Genomic DNA, 14,763 nt, shown 5'->3' with positions numbered 1-14,763 from the left:
CTCATATACCTTCGACCTTCTCTTGAAAAAACCTTTGCTTAAGAAATTAGTGGCAATAGTACGGTTTGTCGATCTTGAGACACCGTAGCCAGTATACACTTCCGCAAAATTAATACTCAAATCGGTCATTCATTTTGACGTTTTTAACAAGGAAATCTTAGTTGCGCAATTTTACATCTAACTAGGATGTTTGATGCAGTATTTCTCAAGTATTTTTTGTTGTTGCATGAAAACGGTTTGTCTATCGTTGAATGAAAACAGACTTTATTGAAGAATCCCTGCTTTTGACCAATCACCGACTAAGGGGTGTAGACTTAGGCTTCCGAACTTGGGCTTGCCTCGGGAAAAAATGTTGGCACGAACAGACTTTAAAAAGAAAAATCCCCGAAGGCCAAAACGTCATAATATATTCAAACTTTTGAAAACTGTTTTGGGTGGGAAGCATGCCTTTAGGAGATATCTAGGCTAATCAATGGAAGATGTAATTAAAATTATAGAACTAAAAGTTAAATGAGAAGAACAGGCTACAACATCAAGAGCCAGCAGGTAAGCTGCTACTTAATAATACGAATGGAGTTGAAAGGGGGGAAAGCGCTGTTATGTCTCAATTAGCCTAGCTAACATTAGCTAGCTAGCTTAACTAACTTTTCGCGGTTTGAAGACCGGTACTATTTAATCAGATGAGATGATAAATAACTAGCAATAAAATAGTCTACCAGCGCGAGTCGACTTGATTTGCTATCTCTCTCCCCCTTCCTGCTCCCCTCGTCACTCAAACACACCGCACGGCCCCTCGCCGCTGCTCTCATAGTAGTATTGAATACAGCTCCGGTTAATAGGGTTGGGCGGTATCCATATCATCATACCATCCTTCTCTCATACCGGTATATATGGTATTACCGGCTTAATGCACAAGGGGTGCCAAAAAACTTGCACAAAAAAACATTGGGTGTCTATTACCAGAATGCTGACAAAATTAACACAGGTAATGGCGAATTTCAATGGAGGATGCTAGCTAAATATGCTAACGAGCACAAACGAAAATAAACAAATTGCAAAGACAGGCAATCCAACTCATGAAGTTATACATGTATAAGTAGGAGCTACTGAATGGCATTTTTGGTGAGTTTGGACATTTACAAGCGAATGTGAACGAGAGACATTGTGCAAATGAACAATGTTTTGAGACATACTTGTGTAATGGATGTGAAATGGCTAGCTAGTTAGCGGGTGCGCGCTAGTAGCATTTCAATCAGTTACGTCACTTACTCTGAGACATTAAGTAGGGTTGCCCCTTGCTCTGCAAGGGCCGCGGCCTTTGTGGAGCGATGGGTAACGATGCTTCGTGGGCGACCGTTGTTGATGTGTGCAGAGGGTCCCTGGTTCGCGCCCGTGTCGGGGCGAGGGGATGGTTTAAAGTTATACTGTTACACTTGTCTGAAGGAATCACAGTGCTGGCTCCGAAGCAGCATGTGTAGGCTACATGTTGTGTCTGTAGAGTTGCTAGGGCAACTGGCCTGCCTGCTCTGAGAACAGGACGAGAGCAGAAACTCAAGGAAATCAAGATGGTGGCAGCTGTACAAATAACTCATCCAGAGGGCTTTGACTTCTCAAACACGGCAGAAAGCTAACACAATATGATGCCCCGTCACCTTATTAATTCAGCCACTTACTTAGATCAACTAGCAAGCTAAATTTAGGTGTGTGTATTTCACACAGGAAAACAAAAAATGTATTTCACCTTTATTTAACCAGGTAGGCCAGTTGAGAACAAGTTCTCATTTACAACTGCAAACTGGCCAAGATAAAGCAAAGCAGTGCCACAAAAACAACAGAGTTACACATAAACAAACATACAGTCAATAACAGTAGAGATATCTACGTACAGTGTGTGCAAATGTAGAAGAGTAAGGATGTAAGGCAATAAATCGGCCACAGAGACAAAATAATTAAAATTTTGCATTAACACTGGAGTAATAGACGTGCAGATGATGATGTGCAAGTAGAGATACTGGGGTGCAAGAGGATAAGTAACAATATGGGAATGAGGTAGTTGGGTGTGCTATTTACAGATTGGCTGTGTACAGTGATTGGTAAGCTGCTCTGACAGCTGATGCTTAAAGTTAGAGAGGAAGATATGACTCCAGCTTCAGTGATTTTTTGTGTGTGCAATTTTTCCAGTCATTGGCAGCAGAGAACTCGAAGGAAAGGCAGCCAAAGGAAGTGTTGGCTTTGGGGATGACCAGTGAAATATACCTGCTGGAGCGTGTGCTACGGGTGGGTGTTGCTTTTGTGACCAGTGAGCTGAGAAGGCAGGGCTTTACCTAGAAAAGACTTATAGATGACCTGTAGCCAGTGGGTTTGGCGACGAATATGAAGTGAGGGCCAGCCAACAAGAGCATACAGGTCGCAGTGGTGGGTAGTATATGGGGCGTTGGTGACAAAACAGATGGCACTGTGATAAACTATATCCAGTTTGCTGAGTAGAGTGTTGTAGGCTATTTTGTAAATGACATCGCCAAAGTCAATGATTGGTAGGATAGTCAGTTTTACAAGGGTATGTTTGGAGGCTTTGTTGCGAAATAGGAAGCCGATTCTTGATTTAATTTTGGATTGGAGATGTTTAATGTGAGTCTGGAAGGAGAGTTTAGTCTAACCATACACTTAGGTATTTGTAGTTGTCCACATATTCTAAGTCAGAACCGTCCAGAGTAGTGATGCTAGTCGGGCGGGTGCGGGCAGCGATCGGTTGAAGAGCATGCATTTAGTTTTACTAGCATTGAAGAGCAGTTGGAGGCCACGGAAGGAGTGTTGTATGGCTTTGAAGCTCGTTTGTTAGTTACCGAAAGTAAGACGCAAAAACTAAACTTAAGAATGGGAAGCATAGAAATAGCGCACATAGAACAGATCTACCACTTCTTAGATTTGCTTTCAAAAGAGTGACAGCTCTATAACATACATTTCTATGTGAATTTGGTCAGATCACCCAAAAAGTTATATATTGCAGCTTTAAATGTTTTAACATTGAAACGTTAACACCCCTAGATTAAATAAGACATTCGTTTGTTGTGACCATTGCTAATTTAAAATGCTCAGCTCTTGGTTGTATCTCCTCCATTTTTCGATGTTGGGAGTTGGTAACATTTGGAGGTGTTTCCATGCTTTGGACCAATCAAAATACATTTTTCATCAACAGATCCGTGGTATTGTATTCCTCTAACCCAGGTCAATCAACGTTGCTGGGCCGTTTCTATGGCGGTTTAAAGGGGGAGACTCATATATATATATATATATATATATATATATATATATATATATATACACTGCTCAAAAAAATAAAGGGAACACTTAAACAACACAATGTAACTCCAAGTCAATCACACTTCTGTGAAATCAAACTGTCCACTTAGGAAGCAACACTGATTGACAATAAATTTCACATGCTGTTGTGCAAATGGAATAGACAAAAGGTGGAAATTAAAGGCAATTAGCAAGACACCCTCAATAAAGGAGTGATTCTGCAGGTGGTGACCACAGACCACTTCTCAGTTCCTATGCTTCCTGGCTGATGTTTTGGTCACTTTTGAATGATGGCGGTGCTCTCACTCTAGTGGTAGCATGAGACGGAGTCTACAACCCACACAAGTGGCTCAGGTAGTGCAGCTCATCCAGGATGGCACATCAATGCGAGCTGTGGCAAAAGGGTTTGCTGTGTCTGTCAGCGTAGGGTCCAGAGCATGGAGGCGCTACCAGGAGACAGGCCAGTACATCAGGAGACGTGGAGGAGGCCGTAGGAGGGCAACAACCCAGCAGCAGGACCGCTACCTCCGCCTTTGAGCAGGAGGAGCACTGCCAGAGCCCTGCAAAATGACCTCCAGCAGGCCACAAATGTGCATGTGTCTGCTCAAACGGTCAGAAACAGACTCCATGAGGGTGGTATGAGGGCCCGACGTCCACAGGTGGGGGTTGTGCTTACAGCCCAACACCGTGCAGGACGTTTGGCATTTGCCAGAGAACACCAAGATTGGCAAATTCGCCACTGGCGCCCTGTGCTCTTCACAGATGAAAGCAGGTTCACACTGAGCACATGAGCACATGTGACAGAGTCTGGAGACGCTGTGGAGAACGTTCTGCTGCCTGCAACATCCTCCAGCATGACCTGTTTGGCGGTGGGTCAGTCATGGTGTGGGCTGGCATTTCTTTGTGGGGCCGCACAGCCCTCCATGTGCTCGCCAGAGGTAGCCTGACTGCCATTAGGTACCGAGATGAGATCCTCAGAGCTCTTGTGAGACCATATGCTGACACATGCACATTTGTGGCCTGCTGGAGGTCATTTTGCAGGGCGCTGGCAGTGCACCTCCTTGCACAAAGGCGGAGGTAGCGGTCCTGCTGCTGGGTTGTTGCCCTCCTACGGCCTCCTCCACGTCTCCTGATGTACTGGCCTGTCTCCTGGTAGCGCCTCCATGCTCTGGACCCTACGCTGACAGACACAGCAAACCTTCTTGCCACAGCTCGCATTGATGTGCCATCCTGGATGAGCTGCACTACCTGAGCCACTTGTGTGGGTTGTAGACTCCGCCTCATGCTACCACTAGAGTGAGAGCACCGCCAGCATTCAAAAGTGACCAAAACATCAGCCAGGAAGCATAGGAACTGAGAAGTGGTCTGTGGTCATCACCTGCAGAATCACTCCTTTATTGAGGGTGTCTTGCTAATTGCCTTTAATTTCCACCTTTTATCTATTCCATTTGCACAACAGAATGTGAAATTTATTGTCAATCAGTGTTGCTTCCTAAGTGGACAGTTTGATTTCACAGAAGTGTGATTGACTTGGAGTTACATTGTGTTGTTTAAGTGTTCCCTTTATTTTTTTGAGCAGTGTGTATATATATATACACACACCATGAAAACTGGAACAGATTGTCTTCGGGGAGGGTAGATATTTAAACTCCGTCTGTTAGCTTTGTAAATTAATATATAGACCCAATTTTGTTTTGTAGTCAGCAGATTTAATTTAGAAAAAAAACCACACCAACCTGCAGCCACTAGCTAGTTTGTAAGTTGACATTTGAAGTTGGCGCCGTTCTGCCCGCGGAGCAGTGACACGTTTATTTTGAGCAGCGTCCACTTTTTGACCATGGCCGTAACGACATTGTATTCACTCTAATCATGCTAAATTCTGAGTAAATTGTAACTCGTTAACCATATATGGTAGACATAGGGTCTTAACTATTGTTTTTCCAATGCAATTCTCTGTTGACTGAACATTTCTTTATGAACATTGAATGAAATAATAATTTTATGGGTTGGGTGAACACCCTACATTATACTGTCTGTCCAAACTGTAATCTTAGAGCTGGGCAGTTAAGGGAAGAACCCGGCTTGGTTCCAACACAGTGACACATAGGTTTATCGGCACATTGAAAAGTGAGGCCGGCCAGCAGAATAACGTAACGATGAGTCACTGTCAGACAGCCAGCCAGGTCTGCAGGCGCTCCCTCTCTCTTCTTGCTCCCCTCTCTCTCTCTTCTCTCTGTGTGTTTGTGTGTGGAAGCTGCTGTCCTCCTCGGTGAAAAGAAGAGAAGTCATTCTGGTTCACAGCACTCCTGAAAAGATTCCACTTGACTCATCTCCGTTGTAACAAAACCACTACCAGTGTGAAACTGTCTCGCTTTGGCCCAGCTGTTAGTTTTGGAGTTCTCCACACCATTCCTTATGACAGTGATGAAATGATTTAGCTCTTAGCCTGTCTGCTGTTGTCCAGGTTTTCAGTTAATCTAATGGGAGTTGCGATGAGTGGGATGTGTGAGCAGTGGAGTCTCACTGGAAAGGTCAAAAGTTAAGAAACAGACTGTGTTGTGTCTTAATATTCTACAACAAGATTAACTTTTTTCCACCTCTCTCCTCCAGGCCAGACCACCTGAGCTGCCACGTGAAGCATGTCCACTCCTCAGAAAGACCGTTCAAATGCCAAGTAACGGTGAGGGAGAAAGAGAGCTGTACTGTGTGGCCTTATTAGGGCCACTTGTCAAGAGCTCATTATTGACAACTCTCCCACTTTGCACTTTCTTCTCTGCTGGCTCGGACAGTACTTGTTAGTTTCCAGCATCGAAAGGAATGAAGATAACTGTGCCCGACTAGTGTCTTTAAAATGAGCCTGTTAGTCATAGAGTGCCGTAATGGCAGTCTGTTCATGACACCATACTCCAGTAGGCTCTGCCCTGTGGCCCCAGTAGAGATTTATGATGATCTATAAGCCTTTATAGTTGGACATGTTCCATGCAGTCTGAATGATGAAAGCTGGCTGTGTTAGATAAATTATTAAAGCTGCACTTGGCACCAAGCTGGAGCACAAAGCTGGGTGGCCCTATGAATAGTAGTGTGCCTCTGGCCTGACCTTCTGACCCCGTCTTGTTCTCCTCTCCTCCCCCAGGCCTGTACTTCTGCCTTCGCCACCAAAGACAGACTGCGCTCCCACATGATCCGACATGAAGGGAAGGTCACCTGCAACATCTGCGGCAAGATGCTGAGCGCAGCCTACATCACCAGCCATCTAAAGACACACGGCCAGACCAACTTTAATTCCTCTAACAAAGGTAAGTCACGTTAGCACTATCTCACCAGCCACTGCCCCCCTCCTAACTTAAACAGTCTTCCTAATTTAATAGATTTGATTGATTTAATACTTTATTGTCCCTTTAGGTGAACAGCAGCTCCTGCCATACACATAAACACGAAATAAAAACAGGACATAGTCTACACAACTTCACTTATGGACCAGACATACGTTTGATCATGTAGTGTATGTGGACACCTGCTCATCAAACATCTCATTCCAAAAATAATGGGCTTTAATATGGAGTTGGCCCACCCTTTGCTGCTATAACAGCCGCCACTCTTCTGGGAATGCGTTCCACTAAATGTTGTAACATTGCTGCAAGGACTTGCTTCCAGTCAGCCACGAGCATTAGTGAGGCCGGGCACTGATGTTGCGTGATTAGGCTTGGCTCGCAGTCGGCGTTCCGATTCATCCCAAAGGTGTTCGATCGGGTTGAGGTCAGGGCTCTGTGCAGGCCAGTCAAGTTCTTCCACACCGATCTTGACAAACAATTTCTGTATGGACCTCGCTTTGTGCATGGGGGCATTGTCATACTGAAACAGGAAAGGGTCTTCCCCAAATTGGTGCCACAGAATAATCTAGAATGTCGTATTCTGTAGCGTGAAGATTTCCCTTCACTGGAACTAAGGGGCCTAGCGCGAACCATGAAAAACAGCCCCTGACCATTATTCCACCTCCACCAAACTTTACAGTTGGCACTTTGCATTTGGGCAGGTAGTGTTCTCCTGGCATCCGCTAAACCCAGATTCATCCGTCAGACGGCCAGATGGTGAAGTGTGATTCATCACTCCAGAGATGACGTTTCCACTGCTCCAGAGTCCAATGGCGGCAAGCATTTTACCACTCCAGCCGATGCTTGGCATTGGAGATCTTAGGCTTGTATGGGGCTCCTCGGCCATGGAAAAACATTTCATGAAGTTCCCGACTAACAGTTCTTGTGCTAATGTTGCTTCCAGAGGCAGTTGGAACTCTGTAGTGAGTGTTGCAACACAGAAGTAAAAGTACAGACCATTTTTACGTGCTTCAGGACTCTGTGGTCCCGTTCTGTGAGGTTGTGTGGCCTATCACTTCGTTCCTGAGCAGTTATTGCTCCTAGAAATTTCCACTTCACAATAACGGCACTTACAGTTGACCGGGGAAGCTATAGCAGGGCAGAAATTTGACAAACTGCTGACTTGTTGGAAAGGTGGCATCCTATGAGGAGTTTTTCAGTAAGGTCATTCTACTGCCAATGTTTTTGTCTATGGAGATTGCATGGCTGTGTGCTCTATTTTATACACCTGTCAGCAACAGACGTGGCTGAAATATCCGAATCCACTCATTTGAAAGGGTGTCCACATACTTTTGTATATACATTGCATTCAAGACCCCTTTACGTTTGCCACATTTTGTTACGTTGCAGCCTTATTCTAAAATTGATGAAATTGTTTTTTCCCCCTTCGTCAATCTACACCCACTACCCCATAATGACAAAGAAAAAAAAAGGTTTTTAGAGTTTTTTGCAAATGTATAAAAAATACAAAACTGAAATATCACATTTTGTTGAAGCACCTTTGGCAGCGATTACAGCCTTGTCTTCTTGGATATGATGCTACAAGCTTGGCACACCTGTATTTGGGGAGTTTCCCCCCCCCCCATTCTTCTCTGCAGATCCTCTCAAACTCTGTCAGGTTGGATGGGGAGTGTCGCTGCACATCTCTCCAGAGATGTTAGCTCGTGTCCATGTCTGGGCTCTGGCTGGACCACTCAAGGACATTCAGAGACTTGTCCCGAAGCCACTCCTGCGTTGTCTTGGCTCTGTGCTTAGGGTCGTTGTCCTGTTGGATGGTAAACCTTTGCCCCGTTCTGAGGTCCTGAATGCTCTGGAGCAGGTTTTCATCAAGGATCTCTGTACTTTGGTCCGTTCATCTTTCCCTCGATCCTGACTGGTCTACCAGTCCCCGCCGCTGAAAAACATCCCCACAGCATGATTCTACCACCACCATGCTTCACCGTTGGGATGGTGCCAGGTTTCCTCTAGACGTGAGGCTTCCGTCTGGCCACTCTATATAAAGGCCTGATTGGTGGAGTGCTGCAGAGATGGTTGTCCTTCTGAAAATTTCTCCCATCTCCACAGAGGAACTCTGGAGATCTGTCAGTGTCCATCGGGTTCTTGGGTCATCTCCCTTACCAAGGCCCTTCTGCCCCGATTGCTCAGTTTGTCTGGACAGCCAGCTCTAGGAAGAGTCTTGGTGGTTCCAAACGTCTTCCATTAAAGAATGATGGGGGCCACTGTTTTCTGGGGGACCGTCAATGCTGCAGACATTTTTTGGGTACCCTGCCCCAGATCTGTGCCTCGACACAATCCTGTCTCAGAGCTCTACGGACAATTATTTCGACCTCATTACTTGGTTTTTGCTCTGAAATGCGCTGTGAAATGTGGGACCTTTTTATATATACACGTGTGTGTGTGTGTGTGCCTTTACATATCATGTGCAATCAATAGAATTTACCACGGGTGGACTCCAATCAAGCTGAAGAAACATCTCAAGGATGATCAATGGAAACAAGATGCAGGGTCTGAATAGGGTCTGAATAATGCAAATATATCTTAACCTGTTTTCGCTTTGTCGTGTGTGTGTGCGGATTGAGTTTTATTTTATTTAATCCATTTTAGAATACGTCTGTAACGTAACAAAATGTGGAAAAAGCAAAGGGTCTGAATAATTTCCGAATGCGCTGTATAGTGTACTTAAAACAGACACACAGATTTAAATATGTGGGAAACCGGTTTAAAATAACTACTTCAAAGGGCTTCAAAAGTTCTTACTTGATTGTTTTTGTATACACATTGAACATCCACACTTCTCATCCCATCGCTGACACTTTCCTAGAAGTCGTCTTTTACTCCATACCAAGACAGTGTGCCAAAGGCCAGTGCTTGGGATAACCTCACTAGGTGATCTCACATTACAGTGAAAATCTCATGTTTGACTGGTGCTGACTTTATCCTTAGGCAGGTTTCATTGTCTGTGTAGTAGAGCTACGGGACATGGAAGCTCCCACCTTACGTTTACCAAGATGACCATGTCCTCCTCGCTAGTTACGTTTCCCCATTTCTCTTCAATTACATTCTGTTTTCAAACATGAATTGGGTGTTACAATCCGTTGAGTGGAGGGATGTATACGCTATGCTATACGTACTTTTTAAAATATTTGTTTTGTCTGCACGTGGTATGTAATCTGACATTCTGGTTGACAGAAGTGAATGGCCTGTGGCAAAAATCTGTTGTAAATGTAAAGCGCTTTCAGCAATTGGCTCGTGTTTGAGCATAAAGGCGCAGAGGAAAGTGGAACACAAAGTGAGATCTGATCCCACCACAACAACCTTACAGCTTCCCCACTCGATTGATTTGTGCAACTTTCACAGATTTAGAAGTGGGCAGGGTTTTTGTCAGAGGATTGCTCTTCCATGGGTCTTTATTGTTAGTGTTATTGACATCTTTGGTGGCATGAACTCAAGTTTACTTTGTATTACTGCATAGTAAATCATTCAGAAAAATCCCTGCTACCGTAACCATTTAAATACATTGAGTGTACAAAACATTAGGAGCACCTGCTCTTTTCATGACATAGACTGAACAGGTGAATCCAGGTGAAAGCTATGATCCCTTATTGATGTCACTTTTTAAATCTACTTCAATCAGTGTAGATGAAGGGGAGGAGACGGGTTAAAGAAGGATTTTTAAGCCTTGAGACAATTGAGACATGGATTGTAAATGTGCGCCATTCAGATGGTGAATGGGCAAGACAAAATATTGAAGTGCCTTTGAATGGGGTGTTTAGGTGCCAGGCACACCGGTTTGAGTGTGTCAAGAACTGCAACGCTGCTGGGTTTTTCACACTCAACAGTTTCCTGTGTGAATCAAGAATGGTCCTCCACCCAAAGGACATCCTGACAACTTGACACAACTGTGGGAAGCATTGGAGTCAGCATCCCTATGGAACATTTAACAGTTTGTAGAGTCCATGCCCCCACGAATTGAGGCTGTTCTGAGAGCAAAATGGGGGGTGCAACTCAATATTAGGAAGGTGTTCCTAATGTTTTGTACATAGCGTATAATAATAATTTTGTCAAGTACAGCCCAATAACGGGTTTCTTCCTCAGCCTTCGCGCTGTAACTATGTGTCTGTATTTCCTGTTTATTAATCTGAGAATTTCCATTTGTGAAAGTGCTGTATTTGAGTTGTGGTGATACAGGCCGTTAGCCAACGCGTTTGTGATTCTCCTGTGGCTGTGGAACATGAACCCTGTTCATCTCTTCCCATCTGGAGAACACTGCATTACACATGAATCACTGCTCAAAAGGTGTAGTCAATAACAATGTATAATCAACATTTCTCAGATTCCTGTTTCAGTTACTCGGACAGTAGAAGCAACAAGGCCTTTCCCTGGCCACTGAAGGGAAATCCCTTAGCTGCTATGTTTATTCACTCTGCATGAGCTGCCATCTGAACGAGCACTGCCACCCTTCTCCCAAGGGTCCACAACACAAGGCAGACATATACAGCACAGAGAACTCTACAAATAGGGTATTGCTTGTCACCACAGTAATTCTATGGCCCGTTCCCTCCTCCCCCTAGGGACTTGTAGGCCAGGGTGTGTGCCACCGTTTTGGTGTTTGTACCAACCTTGCCCACCTGAAGTGGGGCCTGTAGAGTGCACTGAGAGTGACACCCTGGACTTAGCGCAGCAGCCTTGGCTGGCCTGCAGACAGCCTTTTATAACCCCTGTGTGTCTATTTCTGAATAGGGGACTGGCAGTGGAACTCCTCAGGGGGACAAAAAGGTAATAATAATGTAGCATTGTGTGAAAACCAAACCTTACCCCAACCCCCCTACCCGCAACCCAAGAATACACACAGTCACATCACACACACACACAAGTATAAGGCAAGGATAAATCGATGTTAGGATGTGGGTAAACTCCCAAAAGGGGGGAGGCAGCGGCGCATTTCTGCCGAGAGCCAAATGAATATAGGGAAAACGCTGCATGATAGTGTGTCACTTCATTTATAAACATTGCATCATCATTACATTCCATAAACATTTCTGTGCCCTAATTGTACTATACTACTGTACTATTACTATACTATGTACAGCAAGAATGACCGCTGGAGATCTTTTTTTTTTTTACTGTTTTAAGCTATACATGATTTACCTGCTTAAGTATTTTTCTTTTTTAGAAAAGCATGTATTTGCCGCATTTTAAAGAAAAGTGTGAAATGGTTATTGCTATTATGGTCAGTTTTAGTTTAATCTGTGCTACAGGTAAGGCAGTAGCAGTAAAGAGAAGAATGCTGAAGGCGTATACTGCAAAAATAATCTGAGTACACTGCAAAAAATTATCTATGCAAAATAGTCGAGTACAGACCGCATTCCTCCCTCTGTTTTAATGGCGGGAAATAAGCAGTAAGTCTGTGTGTACAGGTGTTTGATTGATTGATTTAGCAATGAACCTTAAACACTATATCCTCTATCCCGTTCTCTAGACAGTAATGACGTCCACAACTCTGTCTCAGCCACACCTGTAACAGCCTCCGCCCCCATCACCACCACGATGAACCGGGGAAACTCCAACAACCCTGTCACCATAGCGTCGCAAATGAACATTTCCACCAACACGGTGAACGTCAGCCTCCAGCACCCAGTCACCATCACTGGACCCATCAACATCGCCTCGATCAACATCCCTACCACGGCACACATGAATATCGCCCACCCTCTGGCCATCAGCACCCCAATGTCCATGACAATGTCCGGGCCCCTCAACATCGCCATGAGGTCCATGGAGAGTATGCCTTTTCTGTCCCAAGTCCTGCCTTCGTCCCCACCCTGGTAAAAAAAAAAAGGTGGAGAGAAAAGAAAGGGAAAAATTGGGCAAAACAAGAGGTGATGATGCCTTCTCCTTACCCCCTTCTTTCCCCAGCCCACTCCTCAGACCTGGAAATGAAAGTTTAGCCTACTTGTGCCGTGCAGCGGGAGAGAACCTCCCTGTCACATGGCTCCACCCCAACCAATGCTACATCACAGAAAAGAGAACCAGAACAGTTGTGTAGAAGTTAGGTTTTGTCTATTATCTGAATGACTTCAAAACTAGATGTAGTTAGTCGATGAAGTGTTATACAGTGATGCCTACATTAGTTGGGATAGGATGAACAAGAGTGGAGGACTCCTCTCAAGCCTCACTAAACGCCCATACCTTTGCAATTGGAAGATCATTTTTAAAATGATTAATGCAAGTATGAATTGCTGGTTTTATTGTTCCATAAGTTCTCTTACAAAGTCAGTGGGTGTTTCTTATAAGTTGTTTTTAATCAGTATTTCATCTTTTTAGGAGAGCAGTCAAACAAAAGGGACAAAGACTTCCATTTGGACGGAAGGATATTCTTTTTTTCACAGCTGTGTAACTTTGTTTTTCAAATAAGAGGTATGCACTTGAGGTACATGTTAATGTATTCTCACCATCAACAATTGAATCTGTATTATTTTGTTGAAGTGGATATCTGGAAATTGTCCCTCTTGACTGTTAAATATGTGTACAGTTAGTTTTTTTCTGTATGTTAGGAATGGCAGAGGTGTGCTTCTTTTGTTTGGTCATCAGTTGACGTAAATTGTTTTACACAAACTGAAAGAGGAATGAGTATTGCACTGAAAGCATATCCCATGTGTCACTTAACTGCAGTATTATCAATGATCAAATTGGAGTGCTAGGTAACCAGCCTACATAACAGGGCCATCTAGTGGCTTGAAAATGCCATTGAGGAAATTATCCTGAAGTTCCCAAATGTGTATTTCTTTTATTATTATTATTATCATGTTGGTGACAGTTTATAGTTTTGTTAGAAATATTTTATACCCTTTGTAATATTGTTTTTGATGACCCTGATAGTATGGACACTCTGCTCAGATAACACGCTGAGAGTAACCCTGTAAACTTTATTTTTTGTTTTATTTTATTGAATTCACATCTAATACAACTTGATCCTTTCCCATGCTACTTTGTAAATATTTAATTCACCATATACCTTTTTTGCTAAAAGAAAAACGTAGAAGTCCTTAAAAGACTAGGGATCTAAGAACTCTTTAATTTTGTGAACATAGCCGTCCATTTTAATAATAATTTCAGCAAACTATACTTTCAATCAAACATCCATTGTCTCCGCCTGTGTCATGGTGATTTATGGATGAGGTGACGGATGTATTGAGAACAAAACACTAATGGTTTTTGAAAAGTGTATGATAGTAATGTACAACTAGATCATGTTGTAGTGTGATGCAGACAATTTAGTTGAGCCAGCATGGCCTCGGCAGCACATCTCAGGCATTGAGACCCATAGATTACTAGATAAGACGTTCTTACTTGGCCATATCACCGTTGCAAGGTTTTTGTGCTGTGAGGTATTTCCTGAAAGATCACACAAGTTGCATGCCCCCCTGAGTTCTTTCAAAGAAAGTCCAATGATGAGCGTTTTCTTATGCATTGAGTAGATGAGCTATAATTGCCTGTTCTGTGCCAAATTTGATACGATTATGAGATTCAAATAAGCTAATATTTTGAATTGAATATTTCATCATTTTTAACAAGAAGAAAAGAACAATGATTTGGAAATTATTGGACCTCTGTGAAGGCAGTTGAATGTATATCTTTGTACAAAACTATTTTAGTTCTGAGGATGTCATAGTTACAATAGACATGTGAAAGATAACCTTTTTATAAATATTTTGTATTAGAACATTAACAATGGTAATTTTGTATATACCTATGAAGACTAGGCTTTCTGATTAGCAGAAAGGTAAAACATTCCTACATTTTTTAAAATGTATGTTTGAAATTATTACGTAAACATGCTCAATGTTTTATGTGCCTTTTTATTTGGATTGTCTAAATAAAACATGAGGGGTGGGCTTTGTAGCAGTGTGCCATTTCCTGGTGAGTCAGCCTATGGTGGGAGGCTAGCTGTTCCACTCATTAGAGCCTCTACACTCATACCCCACAGTAGTACAGATGTTCACACACTTAATTGACACCAATTGCGTTTCCTCTTGTCAGATTGCTTTGTGCCTTTTTTGGGGCCTTGTTCTGTGATTTGAGACACCAAGGA

The 14,763-nt window shown here is 43.3% G+C and overlaps 1 protein-coding gene across 3 annotated transcripts in view; it reads left to right on the top strand.

Moving 5' to 3' along the window:
- LOC129868648 (vascular endothelial zinc finger 1-like) overlaps window positions 1–14,566 on the top strand; it is a 50,389-nt gene extending 35,823 nt beyond the window's left edge. For 2 of the 3 annotated variants that reach the window (XM_055942810.1, XM_055942811.1), the window contains exons 3-6: window positions 5,911–5,980; window positions 6,434–6,596; window positions 11,412–11,447; window positions 12,151–14,566. In XM_055942810.1, coding sequence (XP_055798785.1) covers window positions 5,911–5,980; window positions 6,434–6,596; window positions 11,412–11,447; window positions 12,151–12,500 — 619 coding nt within the window. In that variant the 3' untranslated portion in view covers window positions 12,501–14,566. The remainder of the gene's footprint in view (window positions 1–5,910; window positions 5,981–6,433; window positions 6,597–11,411; window positions 11,448–12,150) is intronic. The other variant, XM_055942812.1, reaches the window with a different exon arrangement.
- Window positions 14,567–14,763: the final 197 nt, after the last annotated feature.

The sequence above is a fragment of the Salvelinus fontinalis genome, chromosome 13 (genome assembly GCF_029448725.1).
Source record: "Salvelinus fontinalis isolate EN_2023a chromosome 13, ASM2944872v1, whole genome shotgun sequence".
In the NCBI taxonomy this organism is placed as follows: Eukaryota; Metazoa; Chordata; class Actinopteri; order Salmoniformes; family Salmonidae; genus Salvelinus; species Salvelinus fontinalis.
The sequence above is the reverse complement of the archived record's forward strand: the minus strand, read 5'-3'. Positions and strand labels throughout refer to the sequence as shown.